Below are 27119 nucleotides of genomic sequence, written 5' to 3' on the forward strand. Positions count from 1 at the left end.
TATATATATATATATATATATATATATATATATATATATATATATATATATATATATTTTTTTTAAACGCAAATCTCCTAATAATGTTTTAAGGATACATATCTTGGTATAGCACAGTGCTCTGAAGAATATAATTTCATGTGACCCAAAGGGCAAAGGAGAGTATGGTGGTTGTAACTAGGATGCAACATGTTTCCAATAATAACACATATGTAATAAGTAGTAACAAAAAGGATATCATCAAGGAAATGTGGGACCAGAAAAGAAGGTAGGCTGGTCATGTAAGGATAACACAGTGAAGGATGTTCTGAATGATACACTAGTACTCATGAAATGTTTTTAAAGATCTAGAGGAGATTTTCAATATTTCAGATAGGCCGTCTGTGGAATATTTTGTGGGGGAGCAGGGCAAAGAAAATAATAGCACAAGATGAGAAAGCAAGAAAGGTTTATGATTGAGGAAATATGTCAATGACAACATAAATTCATTGAAATATAGAAATTTTGTGGCTATTGAATGAATATTTTTTTCAAACATTAAATAAATTATTTTTTATTGTGTTAATATAATTTCTGATTTCCAAAATACAGTTTTCCCCTAAAAACTTTTTTGTTTGTTTAATTAGCTCATTATGCCTTCATCAACTGTATCTATGTAAAAGTCATATTTTATTGATTTAAATGTCAAATATTCACAGGTTGTATTTTTTTAAAAAAGTCATTTATAGTTAGTGGAAAAATCCTAATCCAGTTTGTCTTGCAAACATAGTTATGCTATTTCTTCTAAGCAACCTTATATAGACTACCCAATATATATTATATGTCTTTCTTTTTAAACCCTTACCTTCTATTTTAGAATCAATACTGTATATTGGTTCTAAGGCAGAAGAGTGGTATGGGCTAGGCAATGAGAGTTCAATGACTTGCCCAGAGTCACACACCTAGAAAGTGTCTCAGGCCAGATTTGAACCCAGAATCTTCCCATCTCTGGGCTTGGCTCTCAATCTACTAAGCCATATGGATGCCCCTAAATGTCTATTTAATATATAATATGAACATCAGTATGGCACAGTCCTTTTTTCCTTTACCACAAAAAAAAATGCATGACACGAAAATGTCACCAGATCTTTTCTCATCATCCCTGCTATGGAAACATAACAAACATAGAAACCAATAGTGTCTTTTTAATGCACATTCCTTTGGTTTTCAGGTCCAGTAAACAAGTATCCACTTACACATAAAAGACTGTGTTTTCTGGTAATTTGAAGAGAAAATGGAACATCTTAAGATCATGTTTTTAAAAAAAATTACGTGACTTAATGTATGTGTTTTATCTCCCTTTTCAGGAGAGGAGGGGACACAGACCCACCCAGACAGCAATAGCCCAGAAAACAGAGCCAAGACTCGCTGCCAGTCATGTGCATCTCTCTTTCTCAAGGCCATCTGGGGATTCTTGATCATTTTGTCTGTATCATCCTCTTGGGTTGGAACCACACAAATTGTAAAGATCACATATAAGAACTTCTATTGTCCATTTTTCATGACTTGGTTTTCAACAAACTGGAACATTATGTTTTTTCCAGTCTATTATTCTGGGCACCTGGCTACTGCTCAAGAAAAGCAGTCTCCAATTAAAAAATTCAGGTAAGTTTTATTTTAATGAAGTATCATTAAATAATTTGTCATCTCAGTTAAGATGCCAAAGAAGCAGCATGTTATATTGAATAGAGAGCCAGGCTTCAAGTCAGGAAGACAAAGGTTTGAGTCCTGCCTTTGATATAAACTAGCAGCTGGGAGGCTCTGGGCAAGTCATTTAAGATAAGCAAGTTATGACTTTCTGTGTCCCAGGCAACTCTCAAATACTAGAAGCAGTACAATATTTCTGGAATTGCATTGGTAGAGATGGTTTCAAGAGTTGTGCATGTGGAGAAGAACTTGGTTAGTGAGTACTATGAACAGAATTCACCTGCAGCTTCTGGCCACAGTGTGGTCCATAAACAGATTAAAATCTATGACTATATTGTTTCGCTATGTTGGGAGCTTTGCTCATATGAACACTACAATATGAAATTCTCTGCAGGCTAAATGTAGAGTTGAGTGTTCTATATGAGAAACCGACATAGAGAGAGGAAGAGGGAAAGGAAGAAGGAGGAGAAGAGAGAGGAGAAAAAACTTTGCCTGTTTCTTTAGTAGCATACTGTCTAGACTATCCCTGTGATTCTGAGAGATGTTTTGAATCTTTGAGTTTATGAGGGCTACTGCTCTTTATATAATTAGCCAAGATTTTCTAAAACTCATCTTGGAGAGCTCAGTTAATTGTAGCAACTAATTGAATCTATATGACTTCTACATCGCTCCACTTACGGAGCCTGAGCTAAAGAAATGGTCAGAATTTAGTATCTCAACAAGGAAGCTATTTTGTGCTTTCTTAGCACCAATTTAGTGTTTTTGGTAGAGTGGCTAGGAATTTAACTTTCTTCCTTGTCCTTGTGTTCATGCCAAAGAAGGGACTAATTATTAAAACTGCTATAAAAAACCAAAGAACCAACAAAAATATTTTGCACACATATATCCTGTCTTTTAACAGTTGAGAATATTTCATTGTTGGGATTAGTTTGGAATATGTCCACAAAAGTTCAGTAATAATTAAATACAAATTATAATAAAAAGGAATGAATACAAAATAACTTTGAAAATCTTTGTAATTAAAATTATAATTAGCTGCTAAAGATAATTTTCTATTCAATTTCCATAAAAATAAATATGGCCTTGGGGCATATATTTTTATGACTATGATTAATATAATAATTATAAGAGGAGCTATAAACACCATATAGTTAGATTAGAAATGTTCATATTTTGTGCATACTTACACAAATAATTAATTGTATACATATGTGTGCATGTGTAGGTTTATATATTTATTTCTACTTTACATTTCCTATAGTTTAATGTTACAGGAAGTTTACCCCCCAAAAGTTTATGAAGTGTTTCAGGGTGCCATAAAGCAAAAGAAGTCAGTTTTGTTTGAAATTATCCACTTACAACAAAAGTGTTGGATTGTTTGCTCTTGAATGCAAATGCTACCTTAGCAATGGACTTCACTTCCTCTACATTTCTTGTGTCTGACTAACTCAGAACTTCTCTAAACCAATAATGTGATTAAACCCTTCCACCTGTGAGATCTGTTGGAATAAAGTTTGAGTGTTTTTATAGTCAAATCAAAGGACTTGTGTCATCCACAAAGTACTTGCTATGAAGAGAATATTCTTCCTGGGGTTCCTCTTCACCTGTAAGATAACTGTAGCTAGAATATTCCAAAAACTTTAATTTTTGCTTCCTGTATTCTCATAAATGCCACCTACCAAGAAGAGAAGCTGAATCCTTCCTTCAATTACTTTGCTCTTTGAAAGAATAAGAACTTGAGCACTAGAATTAGAGTCAGATTAATCAGAGACAGAATTTATGCCAGCATTTCATTTTCTGGATCCTCTTTTTTCTTAAGTAGCATGTTAACATTTTCAACAATATACCAAACTTATATGTTACACCTATAGGTTATAGATTTGGGAGTGCTCTTAATAATTCAGACTTACATACAATTTACTTGTGTCATGGAACAAAAACCAATTCCTTCGTTTTTGAAAGGCAAGATTTTTCAAAGCATAAAAAACAACAATAACCAGAGATGACCAAGCTAATTGTTTAGAAATCAGATCCCAATCTTTAAAAGATAAAAGTCAGTCAATCAATAAACATTTACTCTTTATGTAAGGGGGGAGCTAAGAGGACAACTTAGAGGTAACCATTCATCCAAACTCTGTCAACATTTTCCTCTAAATAACTTTAAAAATAATGCCTTAAATTAAATTAAATTAAATGGAAGAGCCAACAAAAAGTTGGGATGAGATATTTTTCTGGCCTAAGAAAACTTAAGAACTTAGTAGGAGAAGTCTCAGAACAGATTACAGTTGAAAGTTAAGAAATGGACTGGCAAGATGAGCAAAAAATAACAAAAAAGAATTTGACCTAAAAATGGACTGTGATGCTAGGGAAGATCAAGAGAAAAATTTAGAAGGAAAAATGTAAAAATAGCTGCCAAAAATAACCTCAAGAAAAAATAGTAATTATACTCAAGTTTGACAATAAGTCCTGGAAAGAGATGAATATTAAAGGATAAAATGAAGAAATAAATAAGTGACACAAGAAAATTATGAAAAGAGAATTAATAAGTTGGTAAGAGAGACACAAAAATTCACTGCAGAAAATAACTTCTTAAAAAGTAGAATTGATGAAATGGGAAAAGAGAAACAAAACCTCACGGAAGAAAATAATTTCTAAAAATTAGAATTGACCAGGTGAAAACTATTAGATATTATTATTATTATATCTATTAAATATCCAGAAATAAAAAAGTCAAAAGAGTGAAAGAATAGATGAAAATGGGAAATATCTCATCAGGAAAACAACTGACTTGGAAAATAGATCAAAGAGAGAGATAATTTTATAATTATTGGATTATCTGAAAGCCACAATCAAAGAAAGAGTCCAGACATCATATTGCAAGACATTATCCAGGACCACTGCCCCATTATCTTAGACAGATGTGGTAAAATAAAAATTGAAGGAACCTACTCATCACCTCCTGAAAGAGATTTTGAAATGAAAACTCCAGAGAACATGATAGCCATATTCCAGAGTTCTCAGGTCAAAAATAAAATATTCCAAGCAGCCAGAAAGAAACAATCAAATATCATGGAGCTACAGTCAGAAGCACACAAGATTTAACAGCTTCTACATTAAAGCAGCAAAGGGCTTACTTAGAATATGATATTTAGAAAGCAAAGAGGCTGGGATTACAACCAAGAATCACCTACCCTGCAAAACTAATTGTAATCTTTCAGGGAAAAAATGGAATATTTAATAAAATAGAGGGGTTCTAAGTATTCCTGATGAAAAAACCAGAGCAAAATAGAAAATATGACATTTAGCTAGAAGACTCAGGGAAAACATAAAAGATAAACATAAAAAAGTAATTGTAAAGGACTCAATAAAGTGTATATATTCTCATATGAGAAGATGATGCATATACTCCTAAGAACTTTTTCATTATTAGGGTATCTAGAAGGAATTTATATAGACAGAGGGCTATGTAACATATGTGACACACACAGTAGTGTGAGTCAATTATGTCAGAATGTTCTAAAAAAAAACCTGACAACAAAATGGCAAGAAAGAGAGATATACTGGAATAGGGAGGAGAAGAAGAATGGGGAAAATTTAGCTTTTACAATGAAGGGAAATTTGAGGGATAGCAGGAAATGCTTGAACCTTACTCTCATTGAAACTGATTCAAAGAAGAAAAAAGCTACACACACACACACACACACACACACACACACACACACACCCCACACACAAGATTATGTATAAAAATGTAACTTTCCCAATAGGGAAATAGGAGGGGAAGGGATATGATAAAGAAGAGAAGGAAGTGAAAAAAGGAGGGTGGTTTAAGGGAGGAAGTGGTTAGAAGCAAAATAGACTTTGAAAAGGGACAAGAGCAGGGTGGGGGGAGAAACAAAAGTTAAGAAGATAGAGGGAAATATACCATTAATCATAACTGAATGTGAATGAGATGAGCTCACACATAAGACAGAAGTAGATAGTAGAATTCAATAAAATGTTATTTTTAAGAAACCCTTGAAACAGAAAGACAAACAGACTTAAAATAAAGGGCTGGAACAGAATCTTATGTGCTTCAGAGGGAAAAAAAAGGGAGGGGTAACAATCATGATCTCAGAAAAAAAAATAAAAAATAAATCAAATTAAAAGAGATAATCAGGAAAAAGTACATTTTTCTAAAAAGTATGATAGACAATGAAGTAATATATAAAAATATTTTACAAGAAGTTTCTTCGATAAAGACCTTTCTCAGATATATACTGATTATAGAACTGAGTCAAGTTTATAAAAATAAGAGCTATTCCCCAGGTGATAAATGATCAAAAGATATGAACAGGTAATTTCAGAAGAAGAAATGAAAATTATCTAGAGTCATATAAAATGCTTTATATCATTATTTATTAGAGAAAGAGAAATTCAAATTACTGTGAAGTACTACTTCACGTCTATCAGAAAGAACAAATTATGGAGAGAATGAGGGGAAATATGTATACTAATAAAATATTGGTAGAATTTTTCAATTGGTCCAATTATTCTGGAGAATAATTTGGAATATGTCCTAAGGGCCACAAAACTGTACATACCTGCATACCCTTTGACTCATTAATACCACTGCTAGGTCCATATCCTAAAGAGATCAAAGAGAAAAGAAAATAACTTATATGTACAAAAATGTTTAGAGCAACTCTTTTTGGGGTGGCAAAAAATTTGAAATCAAGGGGATGCTCATCAATTAGGGAATGCCTGAACAAGTTGTGGCAAATGATTGTGATGGAGTACTGTCCTACTAGAAATGACAAGGTGGGATGATTTCAGAAAGATTTGGCAAGACTCATATGGACTGATGCAAAGTAGAGTGAGAACAACCAGGAGAATATTGTGCACAGTAAAAGCAATGTTGTAGTGATGATCAACTGTGAAACTTTGGCTATTCTGATCAATACAATGATCAAAGACAATTAATTCCAAAAGACTCGATGAAAAATTGCTCACAGGAAGAACTGATAAACTCTAAGTGTAAATTGAAGTATAATTTTCTCACTTTATTTTTCTTACTTTTTTTAAAAAACCCTTAACTTCTGTGTATTGGCTTATAGGTGGAAGAGTGGTAAAAGTGGGCAATGGGGGTCAAGTGACTTGCCCAGGGTCACACAGCTGGGAAGTGTCTGAGGCCGGGTTTGAACCTAGGACCTCCTGTCTCTAGACCTGGCTCTCAATCTACTGAGCCACCCAGCTGCCCCTATTTTTCTTACTTTTAAAAAAATATATAGCTAATATGGAAATATCTTTAATATGGTTTCACATGTATAATTGATATCATATTGCTCGTCTTCTCTGTGGATGGATGTGAAGGAGTGGGAAATAGGGAGAGAATTTGGAATCCAACATTTAAAAAAGAAAAGAATGTTTAAAATAGATAAATAAGAAAATAAGAAAAAAGAAAAAATAGTACTTATTATGTACCAGGCATCATTCTAAACACAAGAGATACAAATAAAATACCTGCTTATATATGTATATATATACATACTCATATGTAGATATAGACACACTGACATATAACCATATATGTATATACGTATGTCTGTGTCAGTGTACATACATACCAAACATATATCATGAGCAGCTAGGTGGTGTAAGTGGCTCCAATGCCAGTCCAAGGTCAGAAAATCTCATTTTCTAGTCCCTTAACTCTGTTTGTCTCATTTTCCTCATCTTTAAAATGAATTGGAAAAGGAAATGGCAAACTACTCCAATGTCTCTCCCCCCAAAAACCCCAAAGCAAAGAAACAACCCAAATGGGGTCATAAGGAGTAGGGCATTTCTGAAAACAACTGAACAAAACTTATAAATGTATGTGAACAAGAAGGGAAAACATTATAACATTTAATACCAAAGGGTCAGGATATCTTTTTTATTTCTTTTTTGGGATAAAAATAAGGTCTTTTTTATTTTAAAAATATTATTAGCATTGAAGCAATATTGAGGTATTATCATCATATGGAAATTATATTGGATTCGAAATCTGAAATCTCTATTTCCAATCTTAGATCTGACCCTTAAGCATGTGACCCTGAACATGTAATATTAACACTCTGGATTTCAGTTTTTGCAGCTAAAGAAAAGGAGAATGAACCAGAAGATAAACATTTTAGTTAAGGAGTTGTCTGTGTTTCCCTTGAAGAACTGTTATTATAGGGAGCAGCTAGGTGGTTCATTGGATAGAGAGCCAAGCCTGAAGACAGGAAGTCTTGAGTTCAAATTTGACCTCAGAACCCCTACTGCCTAGACCTTACTGCTCATTGTCTTGCAACCAATACAAAGTATTGATTCCAAGATGGAAGGCAAGGTTTTTTTTTATGGTATTTTAATACTTATGTATTACTTGGTTGCATCAGCATCCCCTTCTCCCTTTAGAATAGATTAATAGCAAGAATCTCAAGCTCAATTGTTATTAAAAGCCACCTTCCTTCCCTCAGCCCTAATTTGATTTTCTCTAGCTCAATTCCTGCTTGTGAACTGAATAAAAATGTGATATAGATGAACCCTAACAGATTGGTTTGGTAAGCATTTCAAAAGAGGGAAACACTCAAATTGCATTTCTTGGGGCTTCTTGGGAATGAGATAATGATATGGGTGATAAGGTCAAAGACTTTAGGAATGTTGTTGATGTTATCTAATCCCATCACTTGATGTTATTAAGGAAAATGAAGCCAAGGAAGGGAAATAGCTCAATATTTATGAGCAGGAAATTCAAATTTTTATTTGTTTGCTTATTATTTAAAACATGTGTAATATGGGGTGGGAAGAGGCAGAGAACATTGACAATAAAGTGTTAAGAATTATTATTAAATTGTATTAAAATGCAATATTGAAAAAATTAAATAGGCACATATAATATTAAGCATGACTAGATAATAGAGGAAACATAAAAAATCAGAAATTTAAAATAAGATGGGACCTCAGAGTTTATCAATTGCAATCCTATCATATTTCACTTGATGAAACTGGAGTCAAAGAAGTTTTACCAACTTTTACATAGGAAGTAAATATCTGATATAGTTTTTCAACATGTTTTACTTTTAAAATCTCACAATAATCCTACAAGTTAGGCACTATGGATATATATCATCTTCATTTTGCAAATAGCAATCTGAATCTAAGAAAATTATTAAGTTGCATTGGCAGATTTTCTTCAAGTACAAATTGTCAGTATCTATGAAACCATGTGAATGTATTTTCTAAAGATTGTAGGACAAGATCTTCTAACATTCTTTCTCTGATATCTCCCCATATATTGGAATGATAAGTTTTAAAATCTCTACCAGTAGCAAATAGCCTCCATGAGCTTTAACTACATCAAGAGCTCTTTGGGTAAAAGCCTGACAATCCAAAGAGGATTATTTACATGCAAAATGGCAGAGGTAATTTGGGTGATGATCATCAATAGTTTAGTCATAACTTTATATTGGTGGTAAAGTTAAGATGACAGATAAGGCATGTTGGGCAAGTAGAATCAGAAAGACATTATAACTGATTGGATATGTGGGAGTGAAAGAGAGGGAAGCATCAAGAATAATGGCAGACATTTAAATAGTCCTTTAAGATTAGCAAAACACTTTAAACCCATTAAAATGCTTGATTCATATGTTATATATATATTTCTGACGACAAAGCTATGAAGTGGATTTTATCACCAATTCCATGTTAGAAGTGTTGATTTGAAGCTGAGAAAGGTTAAATGACTTGATCATGGTTATAGAACTACTAAATATCAGAGGTATTATTAGAGTACAGGTTAATCTTGAAGTCCAGCATTCTTTCCACAACTTTTAGATTGCAAATTTTCATGATTAGAACACAAATAGAGATGTTTGGAAGAGAGGTGGATATTTTAAAAGACATGGCACTGTGGATATAATGAATGATCTTCTGGACAGACTACTGGAAATTCCTTTCCTTTCATATGTACAATTTTAAGGAAACAATTTCTGGAAATTTTCAAACTATTAGGGGTTGGTAAAGGCAGGTTATCTGGATTCATGAGACAACTATTTGATGCATACCTACCTTCTTTGTCATATTCTAACTTTGTTTCCATATGTATATATGCATCTCAGCTAGCCTGATGCCACTTTCCAAAAAAGGGTCTGTCTTGTTTGAATTTCTATTTTAAAAAATTCATTCAATTTATGATTTTTTAGGACCTAAGACTCAGAGAGCTTAAAGTACTACTTAAGTCTAAGTAAACTATACATGACATACAAACCAATAGCTTTTTCAGACCTGAAATTGCAATTATCAAGAGAAAGGATCTAAAGAAAAAGGAAGGTTGCTGAACAATATTACATCAATCAACAAATAGTCTAGGCTCTTTCCTCTACCTTCTCCTAGTTGGCTTACATGGTGAGATCCATACTTTTAGATAAAAGCCCTTCTTTTCTTACATTGATACTCAGAAAGGGGAGCAGTTTCAAATAAACTAATATTAAAAACAAAAGATTTACTTCATACTACTTCTTTTGGCAAGATAGGTGGAATACCAGCTTGGCTATTAGGATTTTTCTGTATTGTGAGCAACAGAGGAATTTTGAAAAATAAAAGCAAACTTATGATAAGTCAGTCTTAAGTGATTTTGGGGTGACTCTAGGTGATCCTGTAACCATTAGAAAGAAACTTAGACTGTGCAGTGTTCAAACCAAACAATTGACTTTTTAAGTATAGACTAACAAAATAAGAAGTGTTCCTAAAGCATTATCAGAGCCTTTCTGTTTGTGAGCTCTGATTCAAATTCTTACCCAAGGTTATTAAATTCTAGAGTATTTACCAATTTTCCCTTTGTGTATATATGTACATGTACTCTGTGTGTATGCATGTACATGTGTTTCTGTTCAGAAGATTAAGCCTTTCTTTTTCCTTTGAATTTGATTGGTTCCTTTGTTGAAGGTTTCTTCTTCTCAAGACAAAGTTTATCATTGGGAACCAGTTTGGTTCTAAGAATATACTTCCTGTCTGTTGACCTTCCAAGGAAAATGAAGTCTCTGACAAATTTCTACATTCAAATTTAATCTTCCCATAGTAGTTCACTGGGATTCCACACATGGTTATCTGTTTTAAACCATCAGGAATATAGGGTTTTGGGGGCAAGGTGCCATGTTAAGTGAGAGAGGGGATAGAAGGATGACAAGAAAGTTTTTACACTGAAACTTCCTATTTCAATGCAATATTGGCTTTCAAATGGACTTCCCTTTATGTTAATGGACAACCTTATATCTGAAAATACTGTACATGAATTATTTAATCACTCCTTACCATTTCCCCTTGAGGAAAGTCAGTTTATATATAGGTTCCTTCAGAAATAATTGCTAGATTAAATAATAATAAAGACCATGTGAGAAATGATATCATTAAGAGCATCAATCAGGAAATATAACCTACTCAATGTTTTAAACACAGCAAAAATTTTTTAGTTACAATTTGACTCTCAGTTTACAGAATTTGTATTTATATACATACCAGTTTTATCATTTCAAATGAATTGGCTGCTAAACATAGGCAAATTTCAGTTCAGGTGTGAATTCAGCCAGAAATCAGGGAAATATACCATTTAAATAAATTAAATTTTTTAATAAAACAAAATTCATTTAATCAACCCAAAATATCTATTGTGATTTCCAAAATTCTGTTTGACTCCCAGAAATTGGATAATTTGTGTTTTCTCATCTGTCTATTTCTAAGATTATCTGTATCTAAAAGAAATGGGATATTTAGGTTTTATCATTGTCTCTCTACCAAGAAAAATTATTTCAGTTCTAGTGGTACATATACACCCATAACTCCCCCCAATCTACATAACATAAAGAAAAATTACAGTCTCCTGAGATTATTAAACCTCTTCTCTTTGTGTGGTGTATTGACAGTGATGATGCTTTGGACATCAATTATGTCTTTTATCCACAACACAAAGGTTCATTAAATGACCTGCAGAATCAAGATTCTATTCAAATTTCCCCTTTGTACTATTCTCTGACGATACAAGAGGGAAAAACTTCCTCTTGTTCTCCCATTGCAAAAAAGCAAAACAAAACAAAACAAAAAAAGAGCTAAGAAACTACCAATTTCCATAATTCTCTGCCCTTCTTTGATATGGCATAGAAAACTGCTATTGTCAATGTTAAATGACTTGCCCCTTTGCTTTCAAGAGCATATCCAAGGATGGACAGCGTTGGTTCTGTACTACAAAGACCTAATGTTCTTTTTACCATGCAAGCCTTTAAATTATCTGTGACTTTCAAGATGGAGAATGGGGTGCAACATAGATTTCCAAGATAAAAGATTTATGTTCTGCATGTGTGTATGCATGTGTATATGTATATCCCCCCCAGGCTAATTCTGTCATGAATGCTTAAACTCTAAAATACTTTGTGATTCCATACTCAAGGAAACATGAAGGCAAATTCTATTTGAGTATTAACCTCTTTTCTCTCCTAGGGAATGCAGTCGGATTTTTGGTGAAGACGGGTTGACGTTGAAGCTCTTTCTTAAAAGGACTGCTCCCTTTTCTATCCTATGGACTTTGACTAATTACCTGTATTTACTGGCTTTAAAGAAACTGACAGCCACAGATGTCTCTGCCCTGTTCTGTTGTAACAAAGCATTTGTCTTCTTACTTTCTTGGATTGTGCTGAAAGACAGGTTCATGGGAGTAAGGGTAATGATATATGTGATTTTCAAACATGCTACTTTTCTTAATTGTGAATCGATAAAGTCATATATATAAGATCATAGATTTAGGTCCCAAAAGGTTATAAAAATCTGCCTAGCCTTAACTACTTCATTTTACAGATGATAAATTGAGGCTTGAATAGGAGAAGTGATTTCCAGTGCTTAGCACAGCACCCAATGCACAATACTGGTGCTTAATAAATGTTTATTGAATTGAATCATACAGTTAGTAAGTGGCAGAGGTGAGATTTCAACACAGGGTTTCTGTCTCTAAAATGAGAACTCTTTCAACTATAACATTCTGCCTTTCATTTTAGCCTATTTTTTATGAATACAAAATTTACTTTTGAAGATGCAACAGGCATCCCAGGCCATTGCAATATGAAGTGAGGCAAACAAGATGTACAATTATCTTTGAGAATCTTCATAATTTCAATAAATTTTCTCTTTTCTTCCTCTTAGGACTACCACCTTAAAGCATGTTATGGTATCTATTTCCAAATCAAAAAAAATTGTTTTAATGGTTCCATCTGACTTTCCATTCTTGTTTTAAAATGGTCCAAATAAATCCTTAATTACCTATATTTAGGATTACACTTAGCTTTTTGAAGCCACAGAACAATTCTTCCATTTGTACCCTTGGAAATGACTTTCATTAATATTAGTGCAAACAGATAAGATTACAAAAGATCAGTACAATACAAATACAAAAAATCAATCAATACAAAAATCAATGGAAAGAACATGTGGACATTCCAAGTTTTTATATTTCCTGTGTAATATTGGAAATGAAACAAAAAGAAACAACTTATAATTTTAAAAATATAAACCCTTCTTAAGAAACTATCACTGGAATTAAAAAATGTATCCAGTAAAATTTATTTGCCTTTGAGTTGCAAATGCATTTCTTAAATGCTAACAAATTTTGGAAATTCCAGAAGCCAGCATACAACTCAAACTTTCTTTAAATTTAAATTTCTTAGTCTGGTTTCCTCTGAAAATCTTAGAATATAATTCTCTTTTGCTTTTCCCACTCTCCTTGCAACCATTTTAGGTAATACTATATATCAGGTACAGGACAGCTTTTGTTTTACTCCACAAAAAAAATTCATAAAACACAAAGAAGAATCGTAGTAGTTCATACACAATAAATTCAATTCTCTCTTTTATGATGAGTTCTACCTTTCCCCTGGGATCCAATGCAAGCTTCCAGTCCTATAGTACTATCTAAAGGATATTAATTCCTGTTGGCAGGGAAATGAACTTGGAGCTGCTAAAGCAATAACATTCTACGGTGTTTCTCCTTCATCCCAGGGAACCTTACAATTGTTCAGTTGTTTTAGTCATGTCCAACTCTTTAGGACCCCATCAGGGATTTTTGGCAAAGGTATTAGAGCACTTTGCCATTTCCTTTTCAAGCTTATTTTACTGATGACTTGTGCAAAGTCTTATAGCTAGCAAGTTTCTGAAGCCAGATTTGAACTCAGGAAGATGAGTCTTTCTGACTTCATGCCTGGTACTCTGTCTTTTACACTCATTATGGAAAATGGTCACTAAGTCTCTAATTAAAAACCTCTGGTCAATGGGAACCCACTACCTTCTGGAGCAACTAAACAGCTCTAATTATTGGCTAGTTCTGGCATATAGTACATACTTAATAAATGCTTATTAATTAATCATAGAATTTTCTCTTATAGCAAGCCCAGATCTGCCTCTTTGTAACTTTGCAACCTCCTGGTTCCTAGTTTTTCCTTCTGGGACCAAACACAATGAATCTAATCCGAGGCAACTCAGTGGTTCATGACATTCAGAATCAGAATAGATCCAAGTTCAAATCCAGCCTCAGATACTAACTGCATGACCATAGGCAGGATACATAACATGTTTGCATGATTTCCCAGGGTCATTGTGAGGATCAAATGAGATAATAATTATAAAGCACTTGGCACAGAGCCTGGCCTATAGTTTGCACTACAAAACATTAGATGTTATTATTATTAATCTCTTTTCCACATGACAAGAAGGAAACAAGCATTTATATATTACCTATTATGTGCCAGGTACTGTGTTATGCACTTTACAACCATTATCTATTTTGTGATATATGAATATTAGCAAACAGCTATGAGGAGGCTATGAAAAAGGTCCTTTGACTGACTACCTGTACAACCCTAGCCATGGTATTTAATTTCTTTGGACCTCAATTTTCTCAAATAAGTAAAATGAAGGGGTATGGGAAGATGGATTGAATTCGATGACCTCGAAAGGCTCTTCCATCTCTAAATCTGCATCCTTATAATTGTGTCCACTTTAAATATTCTCTTTTAAGCTAAAAATCCCAATCAGTGTTTGCAAGTGATATTTATACTAAGTAAGTGGCAAATGCTCTTTAAAGAAAAGCATTAATTCCAGAGAGTAATCATGTGAATCAATTAATAATGGCCAGTAGAGAGGAAAAAAACATTCATAGCACAAAATTTTCTAGTAGATAATCTTAGAATTAGGACTCAAATGGAACCAGGCTGAAGCCATTTGTATACTCAGTTGCAAAAGAGATTCTGGCTGGCCCTTCCACCAATGAATCTTTGACCAGTGGCAGGTTTATCCCATGTAGACATAATGGAATCTTTGTTTCCTTCTCTAGAAAATTGAAAGGGAGTAAGAGTGGCTTTAAGGAGCTTTATGAGTGTTCCCAGCATGGTAAGAAGGATGGTTTATATTCTACAATATAAACCACTAGCTTTCCCCGTGAGAAAATAGCTGTGATGTAACGAAGATTTTTTTCGATTATAGGAGCAAATTCATGATTCCTCACTGACAAGAAATATCATATTAAGAGAGAGTCATGTTATCTAAGATACCCTAGACAAAAAATAATCACACAGAGACATGTAAGTGGTGGGACATATGGAAACGAATGAGGTCAAGAGCTATGAATATGAACCTCAACTTTGATACTTTCTGGTTTGTAGCCAAGTTATTTAACCTTTCTAGGATTTGGTTTCTAGATAGCAATGTGTTTAGAGTTAATGACAAAACTGCTGATAGAAATCAGATATTGTTTAGCCATCAGAAGTTGCTTCATTTCTTGCTGTGAATATTAAATAGTGTCATATTCCAGAAAAATGTCAAAGTGAAATTTTAATGATGCTCATAATCAGGCCATGGGTGTCTGAGAAGTTTCAAAACACATTCAGCATTTTGTCTTTTGACAACATCAGCGTTTCTTTCCCTCTGGAGACCTCCTGAGAACATGTATAATTAGGTCATTTGAGATATTAAAGAAGGAGAAATACAGTACCAACAACATAAATACATCTATTACTTGTCTCCTGGATCTATAAATAATCTCAAAGTAGTGCTCCTCCAGAATCTACCTAGTTAGACCTCTTTCTTCCAGCTACTGGATTTGCCTTCAGACATTTGGCTGGAAAGCATATTTTCGGTTTGAACTACAGCTCCAGTTTTTGAGAAACAGATGGCTAGCCATTATCCTCATTTGATTCATTCCAAAAGAGTCAAGAAAAATAGTCAAGCCCGCTTGTTATATTTGTAATGCCAGAGCAGACTCATGGACAAAACTGAGGGGCTCTGTTGTGATAGTAGTGGTAAACATAGATTTCATATAATGCAGTTTTCCAGAAAGCAATTATCACAATAAATCTAAAAATTTATAGTAATTAATTTGTGGCTACAAACGATGAATACAAATTCAAAAAGTGAAAAATGGAGTATGACACATTTAGCTTTCTGTTGGGAAAAATAAGTCACTTTAAACATACTCATGAATATTTTTCATGTTCAAAGAGTGTTTTTGAATAGTAATTAGAGCTGATTTAGAAAGTTCCATGAGAATTAGCAAGCTTTATGGAAATTCAAATTTGACAAATATTTCACTTGCTATTTGCTAACTGTACTATATACTTTAACTGGAATTTTTCAAATTCATGGTGATCAGGAGTTGCGGCTTAATAAAATATTGATCTCTGAGATGAATGGGCTCTGTCTCACATTCTACTGCCAGTTCCACTTTGTTGGAAACTGGGTTTAAAATGTAGAAATCAAAACCTTTCTTGTACAACTAGTGCCTCTTCCTAAGCCTTTAGTAGTAGCTGCTGAAAATTTTCCTCTGGCATCCAAAACATCTCCTTTTTCCATATAGGGAAACAATTATACATAACCACTAGTACTGGGAGGAGGAGGAGTAGCGAGCATTAATATAGTGTTTTGAAGGTTTGCAAAAGACTTCATAATTATTATCTCATTTGATCCTCACAACTCTGGGAGGTACTATTATTATTATCCCTATTTTACAAATAAGGAAAATGAGACAGAGGTTTAAGTACCTTGTCCAGGGTCACACAGCTAGTAAGTGTACTGTGTTTTGGTTCTAAGGCAGAAGAGCTAGGCAATGGGGGGTTAAGTGACTTGCCCAGGGTCACAAGCTAGGAAGTGTCTGAGGTCACATTTGAACCCAAGACCTCCCATCTCTAGGCCTGGCTCTCAATCCACTGAGCTACCCAGCTGCCCCCTTAAAGAATTTTAGTACGTAAATATGTATATTTCTAGTTCAGCATCCATCCCTTTTCCAATCATCAGTGGAGCTAATGATAATTAGACAAAATGAAATTGTCTGTTATTAGTTCTCGGTAAGACATGGAGGAACTCAGAGACTAACATTGGCTACCTTGAGCATTAGAGCTAAACATATTTTGGTGATTATCCTATATCTCAATGCACTAATACACAGTTAATATATATTAATACAAAATACAATCTGGAGAATGACTGCAGGATTTTGAAAAATATATTCTTTTTTATTTGAATTATTTATTGTTCAATTTCAACTGGAGATTTGGGATTAATTTCTCTCTCCCTGTTTATTTTTATTTGAGTAATTGGTTCAACTTGTAATATTATTAGTGTGAGTGCTATGTTTTTCCCTGCAGATTGACACTGCCATCCCATATGACTTTTTGTCCATGTCCTTTATTGATACTCCATGGAATGCCACCAACATGTTGGAAAACTTTTTAAAAAATTATTTATCCATCCATCTGTCCATCCATGCATCTGTCTGTCCATTTGTCTCTCTGCCTATCTTGAGGGTATCACTTAACATGAATCTATCATGTCTATCATCTCAGATCTCACTATGCAACTGACATACCTTTTTCCTAATCATACATATCTTTGATGATGTCATTTGTGTCACTTCTTGTATACCGTCTACACACATCACATATCTTCATACTGGCTTTTGGGCTACCTGTGATTTTGTTCTTTCTTTTTATTTTATTTTTAAAAACATTTAACTTCCATCTTGGAATCAATTCTACAAATTGGTTCTAAGGCAGAAAAGCAATGAGAAATAGGGTATGGGGATTAATTGACTTGGTAGGAAATGTCTGAGGTCAAATTTGAACCCAGAACCTCCTGTCTCGGAGCCTGGCACTGTCCACTGAGCCACTTGGCTGACCTTACAGTTGGTAATGAGAGTTTGAGAGAAGTACAATTTTGGTCTTCCAGCTTTCAGCCTCAAGAGAAAAGACATGCTATTCTAGATTCTCTTCAAAGAGAAGACCTTGAAGAGAAAGACTCTGAGAAGAAACTAATATGTAGAGAAGCTGGCACCTGGATCATGTCTCTAATCCCCAAAGCATCTCCACTATACTCCTGCAGTAGCAGCAAGGACTTTAGAATAATTAAAAACACAGGGCTATTTCCCAGCTACTAATAAAAGCTAGCTTTTACATGGGCCTTAAGATTTAAAAAGTATTTACAAATATGATTCCATTTTGTCCTCACAACAACCCTGTGAGATAGGAGCTATTTTCGAGATAGGAGCTATTTTCATCCCTATTTTACAAATAAGGAAATTGAGGCAGGTAGTAAAGTGACACAGCTAGTAAGTGTCTGAGTCCAGATTTAAATTCAGGTCTTTACTCTAGGTTCAGTACTCTATCCACTGTTCTACATAACTGCTAATTTCCTAGGGCTCCCCACACCACCAGTTCTGAGCCCAGCTTACTCTCGATAGTAGTCCTTGTTCAACACTAGTATATCGAACTCAATGGGCTGCTTGCCCAGGTGCATATATATTCAGAAAATATACATTTTTTACCTACTTAGTTTTCCAGCAGGAATACTTAATCTTTGAAATAGTTATAGATTTCACTGAGGAGAGTTAGTAGTATTTCAGGGATTGAAATAATCAATTAATGAACAGTGTATGTAGGACAGAATTTAATATTTTCTAGGATTCTTCCTACATTATGGTAAATCAGGGTAATTGTTCTATAGTCTTTGGGGAACCCTATGCAGGTAGTGCTAGAAGGTACTTAAAAGAAGGAATCCAGGGGAGGAGAGTCTCTGACACTAATGTTTTAAAAAAATCTGTGTTCCATATGCATGTAATCAACCCACTTATTTCTCCCTTATCTTTCTATCACCAAAGTAAAGTAGGTAATTATCTAGTTTTCCTCCTCTCCCTACATCATCAGTCTTCCATGAAATCTTCTCCTTTAAGGCTCTCTTGAAAGTCCACTTTAACTTGATTTCACCTACATGAATATCAAGGGGAGAAGCATAATGTGATATTCATTGTCTGTAGCTTAAAGTCAGCATTATGTCTACCCCTCTCTTTCATGATAATAGCCCTTTTTTGTTTTCTTATGTACCCAATTCTTTTTTTAGACTTTTGTAGGTCTGAAGTCCTTCATGACATCCATGAACTCTTAGCTCTAGCCTCTAGTGAAATTTAATGTCTGTATGATTTTTGGATCATGGAAAAGATTTTTCTAGAGAACAAGGGAACAAACACTTAAAAAAAATCTTTACTTTCCATCTTAGAATCAATACACAGATAATGGTTCCAAGGCAGAAGAGGAGTAAGGGCTGGGCCAGTGGGATTGATGGAAATGGGCCAGTGGGATTGAGGGTCCTTTCCTCTTGTTTCTTTTTTCCCCCTTGTTTTGTTTTGCTATTTTTTAGATTTCCATGATTACATAAAAGCTGGAACTGAGTAACCTAATTTAGAACTGAAGCAGCTGAATTTTTACAGATCCTCCAGAAAATGTGTATTAGTTTATGAAAACTAGAGGATAGGGTACTGTATCTATAGTTAGGAAGACCTGAATTAAAATACAATTTCAGACACTTACTAGCTGTGTGATTCTGGGCAAATCACTCTATCTGCCTCATTTTCCTCCTCTTTAAAATGAGGCTAATTATAGTACCTACCTTCCCAGGGTAATTGTGAGAATAAAATGAAATAATATTTGTAAAGTACTTTGTAAATTTTAAAGGACTATATAAATACTATATATATATATATATATATATATAAATTTATTTAATTATCTTATATTTACAATCATACAAATTTATATTGTATTTTATATGTCTGATCATTATTAAAATAATTTAGGGATAATGCTAATAATAATTATTTCTATAAAAATCTATATAGACAAGCATCTAAACCAATTCTTGTCCATAATATTCAAGTTATGAACTTCATATATCTTGAGATAGTTCTGTATTTCTCCACCATCCCCAATAAGAATCAATTTACTTTCCTTCGTGAAAAATAATTAGACTAAAAATTCATGAAATCTAGATCCTACACTACGGTTATTCTCAGAGAGTTTTAATTGTATGTTTTATAGTCGGCACTGATCAAGCAAAGCAGTGCCTTGCAATTAGTTAATGCACTTTCAGTCATTTGAATTACTGATTCAGATCATTAAGAATTTATAGTTGAAATTTTCTTAAATTAGTCACATTAGTCTTGTTCCCCTTCAAGATATGGTTTGTAAGAGAATTCATCAAAAATTATTTTGTATTAAAGTCTGATCAGTAGAAATAGATCTCCCAGATACTTCTATGAATTGAATGAAAATGTGATAAATGAGTTAATCCCACGTGACTGTATCACCTATAAATTACTGCACATGATGTTAAGAGAACTTTTTCTCAGTATACTTTTTTTTTGGAAATCAGTTTATAGCACTCTCATGCCCTCTAAAGTGAAAAATGCTATTCTCCACTAAACCAATAAAGACTATTGGTGTAATTGATGTGTTAACTTAAGTAACCCAAACCCATGGCATATGAACTATGATTATAATGGAAATCTTCAAGGAAATCACCATACTTTTCATTTTAAATTGCCATAAAGTTGATGAGATTTTGCTCATTGTTAATTCATGTCCTGAGGAAACTCAAAATAGAATCAGAAATGCCATACTTTATTTATATTAACTCATGAACAATTCCCAAAGTAAGAGATGCCATGCCATGTTATGGTAGATAGGCATTATGTAGAAATTATGTTACTTTACAGGGTTCCATACCCTATTTGCCCTTGTTGCCCATGGTCCCTAGAAAGTAGTTAACAGAAATACTGTAATGATCTTGATATGAAATATCAGATCATGTTTTTAAAGATCATAAGGAATCAATAAAATGAGTTCTTAATTCTACTTTGGATATAATCATTCATCCATTTGAGCCAAATAAATGTGGGAGGGAGAGTTCAGTAGAAAAGGATATTTATTTATTTATTTTTCTTATGGCTTTACCTTCTTGGAAAGGAATTCAAAGAAATAAATGTAAAAACAGTTGCTTAGCTAATTTGCCGTGTTTTCAAGAATATTAGCACACAGTTAAGAGGAACAATATTTGATACCTTGACATAGGGTTGTCCCTCATAATCTATTAAATAAAATCCCTATTTAAAGAGGCAGCTAGGTAGCTCAGTGGATAGAGAGCCAGGCCTGGACACAGGACCTGGGTTAAAATATGGCCTCAAATACTTCCTAGCTGTGTAACTCTAAGTCACTTAACTCCCACTGGTTGGCCCTTACTGCTCTTCTGCCTTGAAACCAATACATAGCATTGATTCTAAAAAAGTAAGGTTTTTTTTTTTTATATCCCCATTTAAGCTAAAAATCCCCATATCAAAAGAGATGACAATGTTTTTCAGATTTTCCAAATTTACTACTTTCAGGTAACTCCCCCCCCACAACTATATTTGTCTATGAGCTTAAACTTTTTTGGAAATTTTCCTCAACACTTCATTATATGTGTTAAGTTCTATTTATCCTGTTTAGTTTGAACTCTAGTATAATTAGAACACAGGTCTAGTGGCTAAAGGGTACACAATTCAATCAATGTGAGAAATCCCTCTTATCAAAGAGGAATTATATATCCTTCTGATAATATCTTATGAAGACAATTTTTCACTTCTGACATGGCTCTTATTCTGTGCCTTTTGCCACGTGCTTTCCCTGTTCTTCATATAGAATACTTAACTACAATAAGATCAAACATATGATTTCCTTGTGCTCATTTAACAAAGATATTTTCTTCTGCACCAATCTCATGAAAGTCTATATTTTATATGGATATAAAACTACATTTTTTATAATAACTCCTCAATAGTATCCAGCAGAGAATATGGGAATTGCATTTATGGCAATATTATTCACAGAAGTCGCTGTGATAAGGTAATACTCAGAAGTTAAGTTGAAAAAAAACATTAACTAGCATACAAGCTTTCTTCAAGTTTTTTTTTTTACCAAAATCAGTTTGGGAATTTTTTTGTCTTAAGTCTTTCCAGATTGGTATCCTGAAAGAATAACTTGATCTAAGAGAAAAAAGTGTCAATAAATTTATTATAATATCAAGTTGATTGAGGCCAAATGATTTTACCAGAGATGAAGACAAAAGTTGTTATTAACCATGGGTATTGTAAGGCTCAAATGGGATAATGGCTGCAGAACACTTTGCAAACTATAAATCACTATATAAATTATATTTATTATAATAATATAATTATTCATTTACCAGACCTCGAGGCTAGTGAATGCTTTGCTCCCCGAGCCTTCCATTTCATTCCTCCTGAAAGAAACATAGGGATGTAGCTGTAAATTTTTGACATGTAAATATAAACATATACATTTTAGAATTTAATCTGCATTAACATTTTCTCAAGTCTAGACAATGAACAAAACAATAAATTGTCTCCTGTTTTGTAGCATTGTCAGTTTCTGAGGTGTAACTGAAAAAAATAATAGCCAACTTCCACAAGTTGTTTTAGAGCTGGCCCCAGCATATCCTTGATGTCAACCTATGGTAAATCTGGCTGAAAGAATAAAATAAAGTTGTACTCATTTGATGAGAAAGAACCCCAGTCCTATCATTGATTTCTTGGATTTTTGTGAACATACACATATCTCTTGTTATCATGGGTCCTTTCTTTGACCATCATTCATTGCTGCTGGGTATTTGGAAGTTATTTATGGGACTTTTGACAACTTTCATGCTATCCCAAGGGACAAATGGATTGTGATATTCTTGCTATGAGACAAAGTGGTACCCAACTTTCCTGCCTTCATTTTTCATTTGGCAGATAGTTGCTGCAATAATGGCAATCACAGGCATTGTGATGATGGCATATGCAGACAATTTTCATGCTGATTCAATCATAGGAGTGGCATTTGCTGTTGGATCTGCATCTACTTCTGCTTTGTACAAGGTATGTGATGAAGCTTCATTTGTTAAGGTAAAATAAATTTCAAGAAGTACAAAATCACAGCTAAGAAAATATAAGAAGAGGCAAGGCAGAAAGGAAAAAGGATTTATATAGTGCATATATCAGGCACCATGTTAAATTCTTTTTTATGTATATAACCCTGTTTGATCCTGGACATATTACTTCATTGGTATAGGAATCTCCTAGATGAGAAATCTCCCTTTGCCAACACAAGTTGGTTTCCTAATTTATTTCTTCCTTCTTTCCTTCTTCCCCCTCTTTCTCCTTACCTTTCTTTTTTCTTCCTTTTCTCTTGCCTTCCTTACTCCTTTCCTCCTTCCTTCTTTCTCTCTTTGTATCTCTTTCCCTCTCTCTCTTTTCTTTTTTCTTTCATTCTTTTTGTTGGAGAGATATTAGAGGAGCAATATCTTCCTTAATAGTTTTAGGATTTCCTAGAGCATTCAGAGATCAAGTGACTTGCCTAGGATCTTCCAGACAAACAGTATGTTTGAAGTGGAAGTACAGCCCAGGTCTTCCTGAATCTGAGACCATTTTTCTATCCACTATAACACATATAGGTGGACCTCATTTTGTTATTTCATTTTGCATTTTAGCAGGAAATTAAGATACTTCAAGGCACTCTTATCTTCAAAGTCCCAATTCTTTTTGATGAGTCCCAATTTAGTTACATTACATAGGACTATTTTTATTATTGCAAATAGATTAATGCCTCTTGTCCCAGAGATTCATGTGAGTCCTGTGACTTTATTCACTCATGTTAAAGTGTGCCACGTACATTAAATATTAAAAAAGGGAAACAAACATAGAAACAAAGGGAATGTCCATCAGCTGCGGAATAGTTGAGATGAGCCTTGGAGTCAGTAAGGACTGGATACATATCTTTGCTTTGACACCCATCAGTTATGTGATTTTGAGCAAGTCATTTAATCTTTCAGTGCATTCAGGCAACTGTAATATTCCAAGTTATATTTCCTATTCTGATGAAATCACATCAATACCAAAACAAACAAAAAAGTATCAGTATATGTTGTAATACACAAAATCATACTACCACCCCAATTGAAGTAAAAACAAACAAACAAACATCAGTACCATTCCCTAATGATCATTACAGGATTAATATTTAAAAGCAGGGAAACTGAGGAAATAGGATCACTGACATATCTGTGACTCTAGGCAAGTTACTTAGTCAGACAATAAACATTTTAAAATATGTTTTAGGCATACTACGAAGCATTGGGAATGCAAACATGAAATATAAAGACAGTCTTTGTCCTCAAGAAAATTAGAATATAATGAGAGAAGACAATATATGAAAGGAAGGTGATAGTGTGTGTGGTGGTGGGGCAGAGGAAGTTACCTTTAAGAAGGCATTATTGAAAAGTTAAAAGGATTGCAGCTGGGAGTAAAGGTAAATGAAGAGATGGTTGACCTAGATGTCTTTTCTCTAAGTCACAGTACTGATAATATGCAGAAAAAAAACCCAATTCTAAAGTTAAATACAGTATTTTTGAAGGCTTATTGAGCTCTTTAGGAGATAAATGCCATATATATCCAAGGTATCAATATTATTTCTCTGGATGGCATAATGACAGGGTTGCTGTGTAAAACATAGTTTTCAACCTATGTCAAAACAAGGATGAAGTGACTCTCCTGTGCTTCCAAGGGAAGAGTCAGTGGCCTGTCAAGTTATAATTGAGGATAGAAGAGTTTTGCAATTTTATTGATTGCCCAACCTATCAATCACTTTTTTGGAGAATTCATGGTGGTAATTAATATCCTAGCTGTTGAAGTAGAAAATGGAAGTTGAAGATTCTATATGTTCTCCCTTATGTAAATAATGTGTCACATTTTACATTTCATTTTGGATGAGCCTTAGAAATTTGACTCACCAAACATTTATTAAGGGAAAGAGGAAGGAGATGGGAATAAGCATTTATTAAGTACCTATTACAGGTGAGGCACAGTACTAAATGATTTACAAATATTATCTCATTGTCCCTACTATGAGCAAGACTCTGTGTCTATAAGTAGAGAGAAGAAAATAGATTCTGTCCTCAAGAAGCTTACACTCTAAAAAGGAAACATGCACCCATAACTGGAAACTTTGATCCCTTAGGTTGATATGTTGGCTTTCTAATTCAGCAAGCACTTTGACTCCAGTAAACCTGGTTACTGAGCAATGATTTCTCTCCTTTTAGGTTTTATTTAAGATGTTTCTTGGAAGTGCCAACTTTGGTGAAGCGGCACACTTTTTTTCCACAGTAGGTTTCTTCAATTTAATCTTCATCTCATTCACACCAATTGTCCTATATTTCACCAAAGTGGAGCACTGGTCATCCTTCTCAGCCTTGCCCTGGGGCTGCCTCTGTGGAATGGCAGGGCTATGGCTTGGTAAGTAATGAAGGTTTTAACATCACTTAGTAGACTACTTAGTTCACCTCGAAAAAGCTACCACTTAAAAAGTTGACAAGTGTTTAAATCTATTCAATTTCTTAAATACTACCATACTTTTTATCTAATTATTCCAAAAAATTTGGGAGAAAGGTTTTGCTAACTCTAATTTTCAGGAGGGAAAATATGTGAATTGAGAACTAAATGACTTATTCAAGTATTTCTTGGAAAAGAAGTTTGAGCAATAATTGAATAAACTATCTAGGACTTAATTCTGATTTTCTTAAAGGCAGCATGTATAGTAGAAAAATGGGTGGAGTTGTAATCTGATCCAAACATTCTAGAGAGCAATTTGGAACAGAGTTGATTTAATTTGTATGACTCTAATTAGGAGTGCCAGTGCATTTTTTCATCACTATCATTGGCTTTGATTTCTTTATCTCAAAACTGCCTGTTCATGTCCTTTGACTATTTACCAATTGAGAAATGACTTAGATTTTTATAAATTTGACTGAGAAATAAAACCTTTATCAGAGATACTTGCTGAAAACCACCCCCACCAGCTTTCTGTTTTCCTTCCAACCTTGGTTGCATTGGTTTTATTTGTATTAAAATTTTAATTTAAAGTAATCAAAATTATCCATTTTATATCCTGTAATGCTTTCTGTCTTTTGTTTGGTCTTAAATTCTTCCTTTATCCAAAGATATGACAGGTAAACTATTTCATGCTCTGGTGGGTAAACATTTCATGCTCCCCTAATTTGCTTATGGTATCACCCTTTATGTCTAAATAATTTACCCATGATGACTGTATCTTGATATATGGTGTGAAATATTGGTATTTGCCCAGTCTCTGCCATAAAAAGGGTTTTCCAAGTTTCCCAATAGTTTTTTTGGCCAACTAATGAGTTCTTTTCCCAAAAGCTTAGATCTTTTAATTTATCAAGCACTGTATTACTATTGTGATTCATTACAAGTTATTGTGTGCCTAATCTATTCCACTGATCCACAACTCTATTTCTTAGACAGTACTGCATTGTTTTGATGATTACTGCTTTGTAAATCAGTTTGAGATCTGATACACTTTCCTTTGCCTTTTGGGGGGGGGCACCTTCACCTTTTTTTACATTGATTTCCTTGATATTTTTGATGTCTTGTTCTTCCAGATGAATTTCTTGATTTTTACTAGATCGATAAGATAATGTTGGACACTTCGATTGGTCTCCGAATAAGTAGATTAATTTAGGTAAAACTGGCAATTTTATTATGTTATTTGACCTATCTATAAGCAATTAGTATATTTCCAGTAGTTAGTTAAGATCTGAATTTATTTGTGTGAAAAATGTTTCTTATGGTTCCTGGGTTTGTCTTAGAAGACTCCCAAGTATTTTATAGAGTCTATCATGAACTCAAATGGAATTTTTTTCTATCTCTTGTTCCTGGGCTTTGTTAGTAACACAAAAATGATGATGATTTCTGTGGATTTATTTTATATGCTGCATCTTTGCTAAAGTTTTAATTATTTCAATTAATTTTTAGTTCATTCTCAAGGATTCTGTAAATAGACATCTACAAAGAGTGATAGTTTTGTTTCTTCATTGCCCATTTTAATTCCTATAATTTCTTTTGTTGTCAATTTTACTACAAATGTAATAGTAGTGTTGATAATGGGCATCCTTCTTTCACCCATGATCTTCTTGGGATATTACTAGCTTGTTCCCATGATAGATAATACTTACAGATGATTTTAGAT

The 27119-nt window shown here is 33.7% G+C and overlaps 1 protein-coding gene across 2 annotated transcripts in view; it reads left to right on the top strand.

Annotated features, from left to right (window-relative positions):
• The window catches only part of SLC35F4 (solute carrier family 35 member F4), a 292080-nt gene that overhangs the window by 258798 nt on the left and 6163 nt on the right, over positions 1 to 27119 (top strand). The window contains exons 3-6 of one of the 2 annotated variants that reach the window (XM_044662036.1): positions 1347 to 1644; positions 12178 to 12397; positions 22829 to 22954; positions 25174 to 25366. In XM_044662036.1, the coding sequence (XP_044517971.1) occupies positions 1347 to 1644; positions 12178 to 12397; positions 22829 to 22954; positions 25174 to 25366 (837 nt within the window). The remainder of the gene's footprint in view (positions 1 to 1346; positions 1645 to 12177; positions 12398 to 22828; positions 22955 to 25173; positions 25367 to 27119) is intronic. The other variant, XM_044662037.1, reaches the window with a different exon arrangement.

This window comes from Gracilinanus agilis, chromosome 2, assembly GCF_016433145.1.
Source record: "Gracilinanus agilis isolate LMUSP501 chromosome 2, AgileGrace, whole genome shotgun sequence".
NCBI classification, from domain to species: Eukaryota; Metazoa; Chordata; class Mammalia; order Didelphimorphia; family Didelphidae; genus Gracilinanus; species Gracilinanus agilis.